The sequence below is a fragment of the Artemia franciscana genome, chromosome 11 (assembly GCF_032884065.1).
Source record: "Artemia franciscana chromosome 11, ASM3288406v1, whole genome shotgun sequence".
NCBI lineage: Eukaryota > Metazoa > Arthropoda > Branchiopoda > Anostraca > Artemiidae > Artemia > Artemia franciscana.
In genome coordinates, this window is record NC_088873.1 from 589,782 (window position 1) to 603,013 (window position 13,232).

Consider the following 13,232-nt stretch of genomic DNA (forward strand, 5'->3'; position numbering starts at 1 on the left):
AAATGACATGGAAGACAATTTTGCAACTCCTCTGCATCAGTTCGCTGACGATGCCACGATATATTCAGCCATCCCAAAGCACGAAGACCCAACACAAGCCTCCCTTTCCCTTCAGATAGATCTTTAGAAAATCGAAAAGGGAACTGATACATGGATGATCAACTTTAATGCATCGGAAACAAAGGAACTTCTTATTACACAATCAAAGGTGCCACGTGAATACCTCAAATTTATTTTTTTCGAAAATTAAACTGTAAAGAGAGTCGACGAGCTCCGTCTACGGGGGACCCATCTCCACCCACCTTTCTCTACCCATCTCTCTTGGAATAACCACCTTGATTGGGTGAGAAGCTCCTGCACAAGTAAGGTCATAGCTACTCTTCACTGCAAAAACTTCTTCCATCTAGCTTGATTATCCCACTTTACAAGTCCTGTGTAAGAATCAAAGCTGAATGTGGATGCGCGCTATATGCTGGTGCCCCAAAAACGCTGTTAGTACCACTTCAAAAGATCCAGAGGGGAAAAAGGGCGGGTTGCGCCTCTAATCACACGAGCATTCCATTCTTTTATTTTATTTCTTTTGATGAATTAAATGTCTCTATAGTCTATAAGTTTTGTTCGTATGGTCCCTCCTTTTATATTCAGCTATCACGTATTCAATGCAACCACCCGGGGTAAAAAAAATGATAGACTTAGAAAAGCTCCGATTATTTTAAAGAAAAAAAAGCATTCCATTCTTTTATTTCTAGTTAATCTCTTTTGATGAATTAAACGTCCTTACAGTTTATAATTTTCGTTCGGATCATCGCAACCGGGATAAAAAAAAATGATAGAATAAAAAATCTCCGATTATTCAAAAAAATGCGAGCATCATATTTTAGAAAATCCAAACCATTATGTTCCATTTGACGAAATAATTCTAATTAGCAATGACAGGAATCAAATAAACTGTCTGCGAGGCAATCGAAATAAAAGGAAACATAAATAATAATACATCCCTAAATAGAGACTTGGGTGAATACACACTCAACCCTAAGTGCACTAAATTAATTATAGAAAATAATCTACTTCAAAATAAAATAAAACAGGAACCAATAAAAATAAGCCCAGTCCCAAAAGAACTACAAGATCAGCTGCAGAGAAGGCAAACATCACAATAAGAAATTATTCCAACTTTTAATAAATACAGTTAGTGAAATGAATGAACCTTTTTAGCTTGTAAAATGTTAGCTTTTATCACACTGTCTTGGCTGAACTTTTCGTTAAGAAGTAAGAATGCCAAGGCAATTTAAAAAAAAACGGATTTTTAACCAAGAACTTTTATTCTAAGAGTTTTTTGTGTTATATTTTTTATTATTTTCTTTGCTGAAGACGGCCCTTAGATATAGGGCCAATATGTATATATATATATATATATATATATATATATATATATATATATATATTTATATATAATTTTTTATTAACCGAGCAATAATTATGTATGAATTTATTTTTTCTAAGAAATGACTCCTATTTTTCGTTGAAAAATTTCTGGCCTAAAAAAAATTTAGTTAGGTCACAAGCTTGAGTGAAATCGATAAGAGCCTTAATTTCGAAAAAAAAATTTATGAGGATTTGTCATATTTATGAGCACTTTTACGAGTAGAAATGGGTCGTTTTTGAATCATGAGTGGTTGTTACTGCTTTATTTACTTCTTGTAATTTGATTGGATCTTGAAATTTTGCCTCACCTTCTTTCTTGTCATTATGAAATACACATTGCCGAAAGGTGATTTTTTTTCAAAACTATGGTAAACATTGATGACCTCATCGATAAAAAAATTCCAAACCCAATCATCATCGGTATAATTTTGAAATGTGTCATTTCTTTCTTCTTCATTTTGTATTTTCAATACTTTCAACAATTTTTCATTACCTTTTGCTTTAGCTGCTCTGATTGGTGTAGTTTTATTTGATGGTCCAGGTTATTCATTTTAAGCCGCTGTAAATTTAAGTTGTTTGGGTTGTTCATTTCGTCTTATCACGTTTAATTGTTCAGGTGGCTGGACAAAAATTTCTTCTTGTTTCAACGAATTATTATTTATAACAATTAAACATTTTAGTTTCCTGGGTCTTCCTCAAGGCATTTTCTTAGAGTTATAAAACTGCTTGGAAATCTTTTCAGTAAAGCTCTTCCTCAAGTACTCGGTTCTTGGCGTGTCCTCTTTTAGATAATTGGGCCGAGCTGTGTGCTTTTGCGTCTGCATTGTCGGTTGGACAAAGGGGAATTATTGCAAGAGAAATCGTTTGAGGGAGGTGAATATTTTTTACCCTGGGTGGTGGCGTTGAATAAGTAATTGCTGAATATAAAAATAGGGACCATCCGAAAGAAACTTATAAGCTATAGAGACGTTTAATTCGTCAAAAGAGATTAACTAAAAGTAAAAGAATGGAATACTCCTGTTTTTTTAAGAAATTTGAAATTTTAATTGTATCCTTTTTTTATACTGGGTGGTTGCGTTGAATGAGTGATTGCTGTACATAAGAAGAGGGAGCATCCAAAATAAACTTATAATCTATAGAGGCATTTAATTCATCAAAAGAGATTAACTAAAGGTAGAAGAATGGAATGTTTTTTTTTAATAATTGGAATTTTTTATTTCTATCATTTTGTTGTTTTTTTATACCCTGGGTTTTTGCGTTGAACAAATGATTGCTGAATATCAAAAGAGGGCGCATCTGAACAAAACTTATAAACTATAGAGACATTTAATTTGTCAGATATGATTAACTAAAAATAAAGAATGGAATGCTCGTGTGTTTTTTAATGATTGGAATTTTTAATTCTATCATTTTTCTTCACCCTGGGTGTTTAATTTGAATAAGCGATTACTGAATATAGAAAGAGGGACCATATGAGCGAAACTTATAAACTATAGAGACATTTAATTCATCAAGGGAGATTAACTAAAAATACAACAATGGAATGCTCTTGTTTTTTTTATATAATTAGAATTTTTAATTCTATCATTTTGTTGTTGTTTTTTCTTTACCCTGGGTGTTTGCGTCGAACAAATGATTGCTGAATATAAAAAAAGGGACCATACGAACGAAACTTATAAACTAAAGATACATTTAATTTGTCAAAAATGATTGACTATAAATAAAGAATGAAAAGCTCGTGTGTTTTTTGATGATTGAAATTTTTAATTCTATGTTTTTGTTGTTGTTTTTTTTACCCTGGGTGGTTGCTTTGAATAAGTGATTGCTGAATTTAAAAAGAGGAACCATCTGAACGGAACTTTTAAACTATAAAGGCATTTAATTCACCAAAAGATATTAAATAAAAATAAAAGGATGCAATTCTTGTGTTTTTTTTTACAATAGGATTTTTTTAATTTTATCATTTTGTTTTTTTCGCCCTGGGTGGTTGTGTTGAATAAGTGATTGATGAATATAAAAAAGTAACATCCAAACGAAACTTATGAACTATAGAGACATTTAATTCATCAAAAAAGATTAACTAAAAAATAAAACAATGGAATACTTGTTTTTTTAAATAGTTGAAAAATTTCAATTATAATTTTTTTTTACTCTGTGTGTTTGCGTTGAATGAGGGATTGCTAAATGTAAAACGAGATAAAATCCAAACAAACCTTATAAACTATACAGACATTTAATTCATCAAAAGAACTAACTAAAAATAAAATAATGGAACGCTCGTGCTTTTTTTAAATAGTTGGAATTATTTAATTCTATCATTTTATTTTGTTTTTTCTACTCATTTCCTTTTTCGTTTTCTCTACCCTGGGTTAACAAAAATATTTTTTTTTATTTTTTTTTACCATCCATTGGACCATCCAAACAAAACTTGTAACCTATAGAGACATTTAGTTCATCAAAAGAGATTAACTAAAAATAAAAGAATAGAATGCTCCTGTTTTTTCAAATAATATGAATTTTTAATTGTATCATTTTGTTTTTTGTTTTTTTTTTACACTGGGTGGTTGCGTTGAATATGTGATTGCTGAATATAAGAAGAGAATATATTTGAACGAAACATATGAACTATAGAGACATTTAATTCATCAAAAGAGATTAACTAAAAATAAAAGAATGGAATGCTCCTGTTTTCTTTAAACGGTTTAAATTTTTAATTGTATCATTTTGTTTTTGTTTTTTTTTTACACTGGGTGGTTGCGTTGAATAAGTGATTGCTGTTCATAAAAAGAAGAAGAACCCTAGTGAAACTTATAATATATAAAGACATTTAATTCATCGAAAGAGATTAACTAAAAATAAAATAGTGGAATACTAGTGTTTTTCTAAATAACTGGAATTTTTTACTTCTATCATTTTTTTTTTTACCCTGGGTGGCTACGTTGAATAAGTGATTGCTGAATATAAAAAGAGGGACCAAATGAGCGAAACTTATAAACTATAAAGATAATTAATGAAAAGAGATTAATTAAAAATAAAATAATGGAATGCTCGTGTTTTTCTAAATAATTGTAATTTTTTATTTCTATCGTTATGTTTTGTTTTTTTTATCATTTTTTTTTTTTTACCCTGGGTGGCTACGTTGAATAAGTGATGGCTGAATATAAGAGGAGAGACCATCTGAGCGAAACGTATAAACTATAGAGACATTTAATAAAAAGAAATTAAATTAAAAATTAAAGAATGGAATGCTCGCGATTTTCTAAATAATTGGAACTTTTTACTTCTATCATATTTTTTTTCTATTTTTTTACCCTGGGTGGCTACGTTGAATAAGTGATTACTGAATACAAAAAGAGATATCTGAGCGAAACTTGTAAACTATAAAGATGATTAATGAAAAGAGATTAATTAAAAATAAAATAATGGAATGCTCGTGTTTTTCTAAATAATTGTAACTTTTTATTTCTATCATTATGTTTTGTTTTTTTTTTCATTTTTTTTACCCTGGGTGGCTACGTTGAATAAGTGATGGCTGAATATAAGAGGAGAGACCATCTGAGCGAAACTTATAAACTATAGAGCCATTTAATAAAAAGAAGTTAATTAAAAATTAAAGAATGGAATGCTCGTGATTTTCTAAATAATTGGAACTTTTTACTTCTATCATATTTTTTTTCTATTTTTTTACCCTGGGTGGCTACGTTGAATAAGTGATTACTGAATACAAAAAGAGATATCTGGGCGAAACTTATAAACTATAAAGATGATTAATGAAAAGAGATTAATTAAAAATAAAATAATGGAATGCTCGTGTTTTTCTAAATAATTGTAAATTTTTATTTCTATCATTATGTTTTGTTTTTTTTATCATTTTTTTTTACCCTGGGTGGCTACGTTGAATAAGTGATGGCTGAATATAAGAGGAGAGACCATCTGAGCGAAACTTATAAACGATAGAGACATTTAATAAAAAGAAATTAATTAAAAATTAAAGAATGGAATGCTCGTGATTTTCTAAATAATTGGAATTTTTTACTTCTATCATATTTTTTTTCTATTTTTTTACCCTGGGTGGCTACGTTGAATAAGTGATTACTGAATACAAAAAGAGATATCTGAGCGAAACTTATAAACTATAGAGACATTTAATTAAAAGCGATTGATTAAAAACAAAAGAATGGAATGCTCGTGTTTTTCTAAATAATTGGAATTTTTTACTTATATCATTTTATTTTTTTTTTTACCCCGGGTGGCTACGTTGAATAATTGATTGCTGAATATAAAAAGAGGGGCGATTTGAACGAAACTTATTGAGACATTTAATTCATCAAAAGAGACTAACTACAAATAACAGAATGGAATGCTCGTATTTTTTAAATAATTGGAATTTTTAATTCTATCATTTTTGTTTGTTTTTTCTTACACTGGGTGGTTGTGTTGTATAAGTGATTGCTGAATGTAAAAAGAGGGACCATCCGAGCGAAAGTTATAAGTTATAGAGACAATTAATTCATCAAAAGAGATTAATCAAAGACAAAAGGAACCAAAATTTTACGATTATCAATAATTTTGGAAACAGCAAGCAGCTATTTTTGCCCTGCCTGTGGCCATATTACTATGTGGTTGCCCTTTTATCACCAAGCCTTTTCGGAATGTACACAACATAATTAGTTACTTTAAATTGTCTGTACAGGGATCATATCTCAAATACACATTTGCAGAGGTTAATAGTAATAATTAGAGGATAAGTTACTACCTCTTTTTGTGCTATTCTACTATTTATTTCAAGATACTTACTGCAAAATGGTTTATCTCTGTCAGTAGTAAAGTAAAACTGAACATTTTTCCTGTTTTTGATTGGATAGTCCACAGCATCCATGCCTAACTTGGCACAATTTAAATCATCTGGTCCACACGATGAGCAAAGTCCCTACAAGAAAATATCGATTTTTGATAAATTAGTATTGGTGATTGAAAATGCGCTATTTAACATATTTTGAAGAGCTTAGACTTATATTTAAGTACCTTGAAATAAGTACTTTATAAAGAAAAGGGGGAAAAGGCTAACTTCAACAGATAACACACGCAAACAGCTATTATAAAAAGACGAATAAAAAAAAATATCAATGGCATACAAAAAAGAAAAGAACAAAAGAAGCTCCCATCTGGTAAAAATCGTTTTGTGCTAAATCACCATATCATTCACATCGAAATTGTTTAAAAATAACCATTGTATTTTTCCAGATGTGATTTTTTTTACATTCTTATATAGTGTTAGTGTTTTTTCTCAACTTTTTACGTTATTTTCTAATAATTGCTAATTCTATAATCTAATCTCTTGTTTTTTTTTTTTTTTTTTTCCGTTGATAAGGATTCCAGAATTAAAAGCCAATATACGTTGAATATTATTAGCATATGTATGCTTCTTTTTTTTCAACACCATCCATCTTTATTAAAACTTTTACCTTATATTATATTATGTTCAATTTTAATTATAAAAGGAAAGCTAGAATGTCTTAAAAGCATTTATTAAACCTATAATTCCGTAGCTATAATTCACATAATATTTTTAGACATGCGCATATTTTGCATAATTTACCTAGATATGGAACGCATATTTATAAAACTTCAAATAAATATTTAAACTTAAATAAAATATTTATGAAACTTCATAAAAGTTTTTATAAAGCACTTCAGATATTTTGGTCTTAATATTTCTGATTTTTGTGTCAGTTAAAATGGAATTCAATAGTTGTGTTCTATCATCGCAACCCTTCAAGTTTGAATAGTCCCGCCAAATGAACCAAGATGAAAAATCAGTTTCACTATCAGTTTAGTTTAGTGGATCTCAATCCTTTTTATTTTTTACTAATCGCTTTTTTTTAATCTTTTTCATCCTGAACTCCTGCATACTTGTTTTTTCATGTACTTTAAAGTGTAGGGGAGAATAAAACAATAAGAATGCTGTCATTAATAATAATAAGAATAAGAGCTTAACATACACAAGCCTACTTAATCACCTCATTTTTGTAAGCTAGACTGTGCGTACTTTTGCAGATAGGACTTTGACCTAAAATGATTTTTTAACCCAAAAAATTTGTTTGTTAACTGTCTCTGCAAAAATATCAGCCTTTTACCCACAATATTACAGATTAATTGTATAAATTATCTATGTTTCTAATTTTTTAAATAACGATGCCAGACACTATATTTTCAGTGGTTCAGATCGGTGGTCCAAATCAGACACACATTTAGGCCAGCCTCTGGTCCCACCCTGCTTTCTGAGGTTTTACCCCGTTTTTCATCATTTTCTCACCATTTTCTAATTCTTGATTCACAAGGCACAAAGATAGTCTGAAAGGTTTCAGCGACATTCTCCAATGTTATGTCGTTAAAGAGCCTATAGACGGTGTTAAAAAAAAAACTCACCAGGTTATATACTTCAGATCTAGTAAGATTGGAGCCCGCTGTGAAGGCTGAGTTTGAACAACAGCAGGCTGGCTGAAAGTCACTTCAAGTCTTTTCCAAAAGACGGCTATGTAAAGTCCGGCTAAATGTGAATGAGGCATGATTCCTAACGTCCATCTACTACTCCGCATTTTCTGTGTCATTCCTAATTTTACTGCATACATTGAAAGGTCATTTTCTTCAATGAAAAGGCCTATATCCACAGCCAAATGTGTGACTTCGCCTTATAATGATCCTTGAAAACAAAATTCTGCTGTGCAGTGAAATAAGGGATAATGGCATAAAATTGATGGGAAGCTAATGACTCAATAATGTCCCATTCCGTTTTCCATGGTTTGGTAGACCAACTGTTTTCGATGGCAGTATTAAATACATCAACGGAGAGGGTGGTGACAGATGTTTCAAGAAGATTGTTCCAATGGACAAACACCGTATTGGAAGTATTTGTTGCGGACTCTGATTAAAGCTCTCTTTTGGGATAACTTCTAATTATGTCCTATTGTCTTAAAGGTTTCATCGGATTGAAACGGCTTTTGAAATAAGAGGAAAGTGAATTAAGTGAAGAAAGCATTAAAATTTGAAATAAGGTGGTGTGAAGTGGAGTCTATGGTAAAATCGCCGAAGATTTAGAAGATTCAGCCAGACGTCATAATAATAAATATTGTACTGGCATGCTAATAATCTGAGAAGGCATAGTAAATCTGGACGAACGGACGAAGTTAACGATACGAACGGGGCCACAACTAGTGAAAGGGAAAGAGTTAAAGAGAAATGGACAGAAAATTTTTGAGATCGTGCTAAGCTCAAATAGAGTTACAAGAAAAGAAATAGAAAAGAATGAAAAAATTTATGACACTATAGATACGAAGGAACATTTACTTTATGAGGAAAAATTAGTGAAATTACTAAAAGGATTAAAAATAATAAGGTCCCAGGTGATGACAGTTTTTTAAGTATGTTTTTAAATATGGTGGCTGTGGGGCTATAGATAAGGTACTGAAAATGTGATATGATTTTTGAAACTGGGGAAGTATCCAGTGATTTTTGGAAAGCTCTAATGAGACCCTTCCACAAGAAAGGTGAAAGAGTGAGTGTGGTGATTATAGAGATCTTAGACTGGTTTTTATAGGAAGCGAATTACTTGGTATTATGATAATTTTTAGAATTAGAAATAAATAAATAAATATATTCGCAAATTTGATGGTAGGCCGTTAAGCCTGTACAAAACAAAAATCTTAATTTGCATTTCTTCTAAATTTGCACAAGGAGAAAATGTCACTTGAATAATATTCATCAACTTCCTTCTTAAATGTCAGTAGGTTTTATGAGCAGATTACTCTTTCTGGTAAGTTGTTCCAATGCTGAACCACTCGGTTGCCGAAAGTCCATCGGCCCATGTCCTTGTAAAAGCGTTCCGTACTCACTTTGTACTGATGTCCTCGGAGATGATTTATATTGAACTGCACGATTCTCTGGGCTGGTACGTTATCATAGGCTCCATTGCAGAGCTTATTCATTTCAATAAGATCACCACGATGGAATATATAGGCGAGGGTTGGGATTTCAAGCTTTCTAAGCCGCTCTTCGTAGGGAAGGAAGCGTAACCTGGGAGAGAATTTAGTTATCCTCCTCTGAACATTTTCGAGAGCATCTATGTCCTTGTTGTAGTATGGTCTTGTAGAACAATGTCCATACTCAAGAATCGGGCGGACCAGGGACTTATAGAGGGTAGCAAGCATTTTGTCGTCCTCGCACGAGAAGTTTCTTCTGATCATACCAGCAACTTTGGAAGCCTTCTTGACGACAGCTTCATAGTGGCTACTGAAGTTCAGTTCAGAATCCACTAAGATGCCTATGTCTCTTTCTTCTTTACTAAGAGTGAGTGCAGCAGAACCAAGAGAGTATGAGGACGAAAAGTTTTGTGGACCCAGAGTGAGGATATGACTTTTCTGGGTATTGATTTCCATGATCCACTTCTTCATCCAGTCATCGATTCGTTGGAGATCCACCTGCAGGTGGTGAATGTCTTCACATGACGAGATGACACGATAGAGCTTTGTGTCGTCCGCGTAGAGAAGGATGTCACATTCGATGCCCTCAACTAGGTCATTGATGTAGAGATTAAACAGAAGAGGGCCGAGGATTGACCCCTGGGGTACTCCGCTAAGAGCTTTCTCTTTGGTATTGCTGAGACAACCTTCTATGCACACAACTTGCTTTCTGCCAGTTAAGAAGTCCGTAATCCATTGAAGAAGCCTGGATGAGGACCCGGATGAGGAGAAACCGTATTTCCTGAGCTTCTGGACGAGACGCTTATGGGGAACTTTGTCAAAGGCTTTCTTGAGATCCAAGTATATGAGATCAATCTGGAACCCCTTGTCGATGTTTTTCTTCCAATCATCTATGGCACAAAGCAGTTGGGCTTCTGCAGATCGTTCTTTAAGAAAACCAAACTGCTTTTCGGTAAGTATTTTTCTCGCTTTAAGTGTTCTATGGTGTGGTCTGCAATAAGAGACTCAAGTACTTTACACGTGATACAAGTGAGGCTTATCGGTCTGTAGTTTGATGGGTCTTCTCGTTTCCCACCTTTGGATATTGGGACGACAATAGCTTTTTTTCCAAATAGCGGGTCGCTCACCGAGTTCAAGAGACTTTCTGTAAATGTAGACTAGTGGCTCTGTTATTACCGTTGCAAGTTCTTTGAGCGGTTTTGGATGTAGATTGTCTGGGCCTGTGGACTTGTTCTCTGACTTGTGCTTGTGTTAAGTTCTCTGAGTTTCTTTAGAACATCGCTATGGTTGATCTCTATCGGTCTTATTGAGTCGCTTAGACCCTGAATTGGTTCCTCGCGGCTAGTGGTCTTCGTTCTCAGGTTCCTGAGTAAAAACAGAAGAGAACTGGCTGTTGAGAGTATTTGCCTTGTCCGTAGGGTCGTGTACTGCTGCAGATACAGTTTTAAGAGGATAACAGTGTGGTCATAGGAAGGGTAGAGGATGTGCTTACCATATTGTTGCTATATAGATTAATAATAAATTAAATATAAATTAATAATAAACTAATAATTGAGAAGTGCCTGAGCCATCTAACACCGTTAGTCCTCAGTTTTATGGATTACGTGTAACCGTTTGATTCAGCTATTAGAAGAGCTTTAGCAAAGTTTTTTTTCCTTGTATGGCACATATTAAATGGCACATAATTAAATACATTAAAGTAATTAGTGCTTAGCAGGAAAAATGTTGCTATTGTTAAGCAGGAAATGAGGTTAGTAGCAGTTTTCAAATTAAATCAGGAGTTGAGCAGGATTGAGTTCCATCACCATTTATGTGGATCATTGTGATGGATTTCTTCCTAAGGAATACAGCAAATGCAATGGGAGAAATCAAATGGGGAAGTAGAACTCTCTCTAAATTAGATTATGCTGATGATTTAAATTTCCTGGATGAAAGTGTTAGCAATATGAATAAACCTTTAGAGGTTTTACGAGTTCAGGATGCACAAATACGTTTGAAAACCAATGTCAAGAAGTCTAAATTACTAAGACTAAGAATACATGATAGCAAAGATTAGATATTGGGTAACGAGAAGATCGATCAAGTGGATATCTTCACTTACTTAGGAAGTATTGTTATTAAAGATGATGGTTGCAGAGAAGATGTTAAAAGTAGAATAGCCAAGACCCAGGGCATTTTTTCATAGTAGAAAAAGTTCGGAAGAATAGGAAGATGACTCAGCGACCAATATTAGAATAATGGAAGCTACAGTGATAACATTAGTCAATTAAGACTCTGAAGGGTTGGCGCTCTGAAAAAAAATATGGGAGGATTTGGTAGATGTTTTCCAGAGAAATTTCCAACGGATTGTTTTGGGTACCCAAGTGACTGACCGTATCTCTAACAGTAAGCTGTACGAAAAATTTGATTCAATCCTGCTTTCTAAGGCTATAATGAGAGAAAGGATAAGATGGTTAGGACACGTTCCGTGGATAAAGGAGGACAAGTTTCCAAGGATTGTCCTTGTCAGCCAACTGTCTAGGACCAAACGATAAGCAGCTCGTCCCCAAATAGGTTGGGAGGATATCGTAAGCAACGATTTAAAAGAAATTGCAGCTTTTGGGAAATTGTAAAGAGGAAGGCTTTGAATGTATCAGGATAGAAGAGGAGTGTGTGTAGCTCTGTTAGCCTAAAGCGGCTTAATGTTGCAGCGAGTTGTCAGCAGTAGTAGATTTAGTCCTTTTGTGTTGCAGATGTAATTATGTCAACTATCCAATTTTGTTTAAGCTTATTAGTTTTTTAGTGAAGTCACCAAACACTGCACTGTTAGTGACCCAAGACGTTTGCAGTTCCTGCCCTCCCATAGCTCTTATATGTCGCCCATTTTCTTTTGCAGTGACGAGAATGGCCATGTCTTTCTTTGCCCTTTTTAGGGAAAGTTTATCAAATAACCGCAGTGTTGGTAAATAATAATGACGGTGTTTTTACATAAGTCTTTGGTCAAACCTTCAATGTACCACCATTTCCAAATTTCATCATAAAATGGCAAATTAAAACGAGGCTCAATTAAAATTACCTTTAAGTAGCTATCGTAGTCAGGACACTCATAGCCAACAAATGAGCAGCCGGTGAGTATGCTATTGTTGAAGAACTCAATTGACCTATCATGGTTGCACGCAACAAAATCCCTACCAGCATCATATAGCCCCTCTTCAATTAATGTCAATGGTATATCTACCAGGCTGCAACCAGGTTGTTGTCGCCCACTGTTTGGGTAGAAATCGACGTGCCCAACGGGTTGCACCATTCCGTATCCTGAAAGTACGTTTAAGCGATCTGACAAATTTTTGATTTCTAAAGCTTATGATTTAGATCAATAATACACATATAAAAGATTCCTTGACATTCTCTTATATGGCATTAAGAAGGAAATAATTACAAATATAATAAAAATTAAACTAGAAAAAAATTAACTTGGAATTGAATCGAAAATGGTTTGAATATTAGTAATAAAAAAACAATTTAAAAAAAAAAAAAACAATGTTTGAAAACCATTCGGCATCCTGAAAGTGCGTTTAAGTGATCTGACAAATATTTTACTTATACAGCTTATTATCCTGGTGAACTATATAGGCCTATAATTAAGAAAAATTATTAATTAATTCAATTATGTACCGTTAGTGAAATTACTATAAAAATTAAAGAAAAAATTGAATAAAATTAAAAAAATTTGACTTAACAATTGTCTACAAATTTGTCAAATGTTGGTTAAAAGGTCAAATGCAATTCTATCAAATACCATCTTGTATCTTGAAAGGTATGTTTGAGTGATCTGATGACCTATGTTTC

The 13,232-nt window shown here is 33.0% G+C and overlaps 1 protein-coding gene across 2 annotated transcripts in view; it reads right to left on the reverse strand.

Annotated features, from left to right (window-relative positions):
- The window catches only part of LOC136032652 (pancreatic triacylglycerol lipase-like), a 73,137-nt gene that overhangs the window by 17,148 nt on the left and 42,757 nt on the right, over positions 1–13,232 (reverse strand). Inside the window, exons 7-8 of one of the 2 annotated variants that reach the window (XM_065712937.1) lie at positions 12,460–12,698; positions 6,223–6,355 (exon numbers count right to left, since the gene is read on the reverse strand). In XM_065712937.1, the coding sequence (XP_065569009.1) occupies positions 6,223–6,355; positions 12,460–12,698 (372 nt within the window). Of the gene's footprint in view, positions 1–6,222; positions 6,356–12,459; positions 12,720–13,232 lie in introns of both variants that reach the window. The other variant, XM_065712936.1, reaches the window with a different exon arrangement.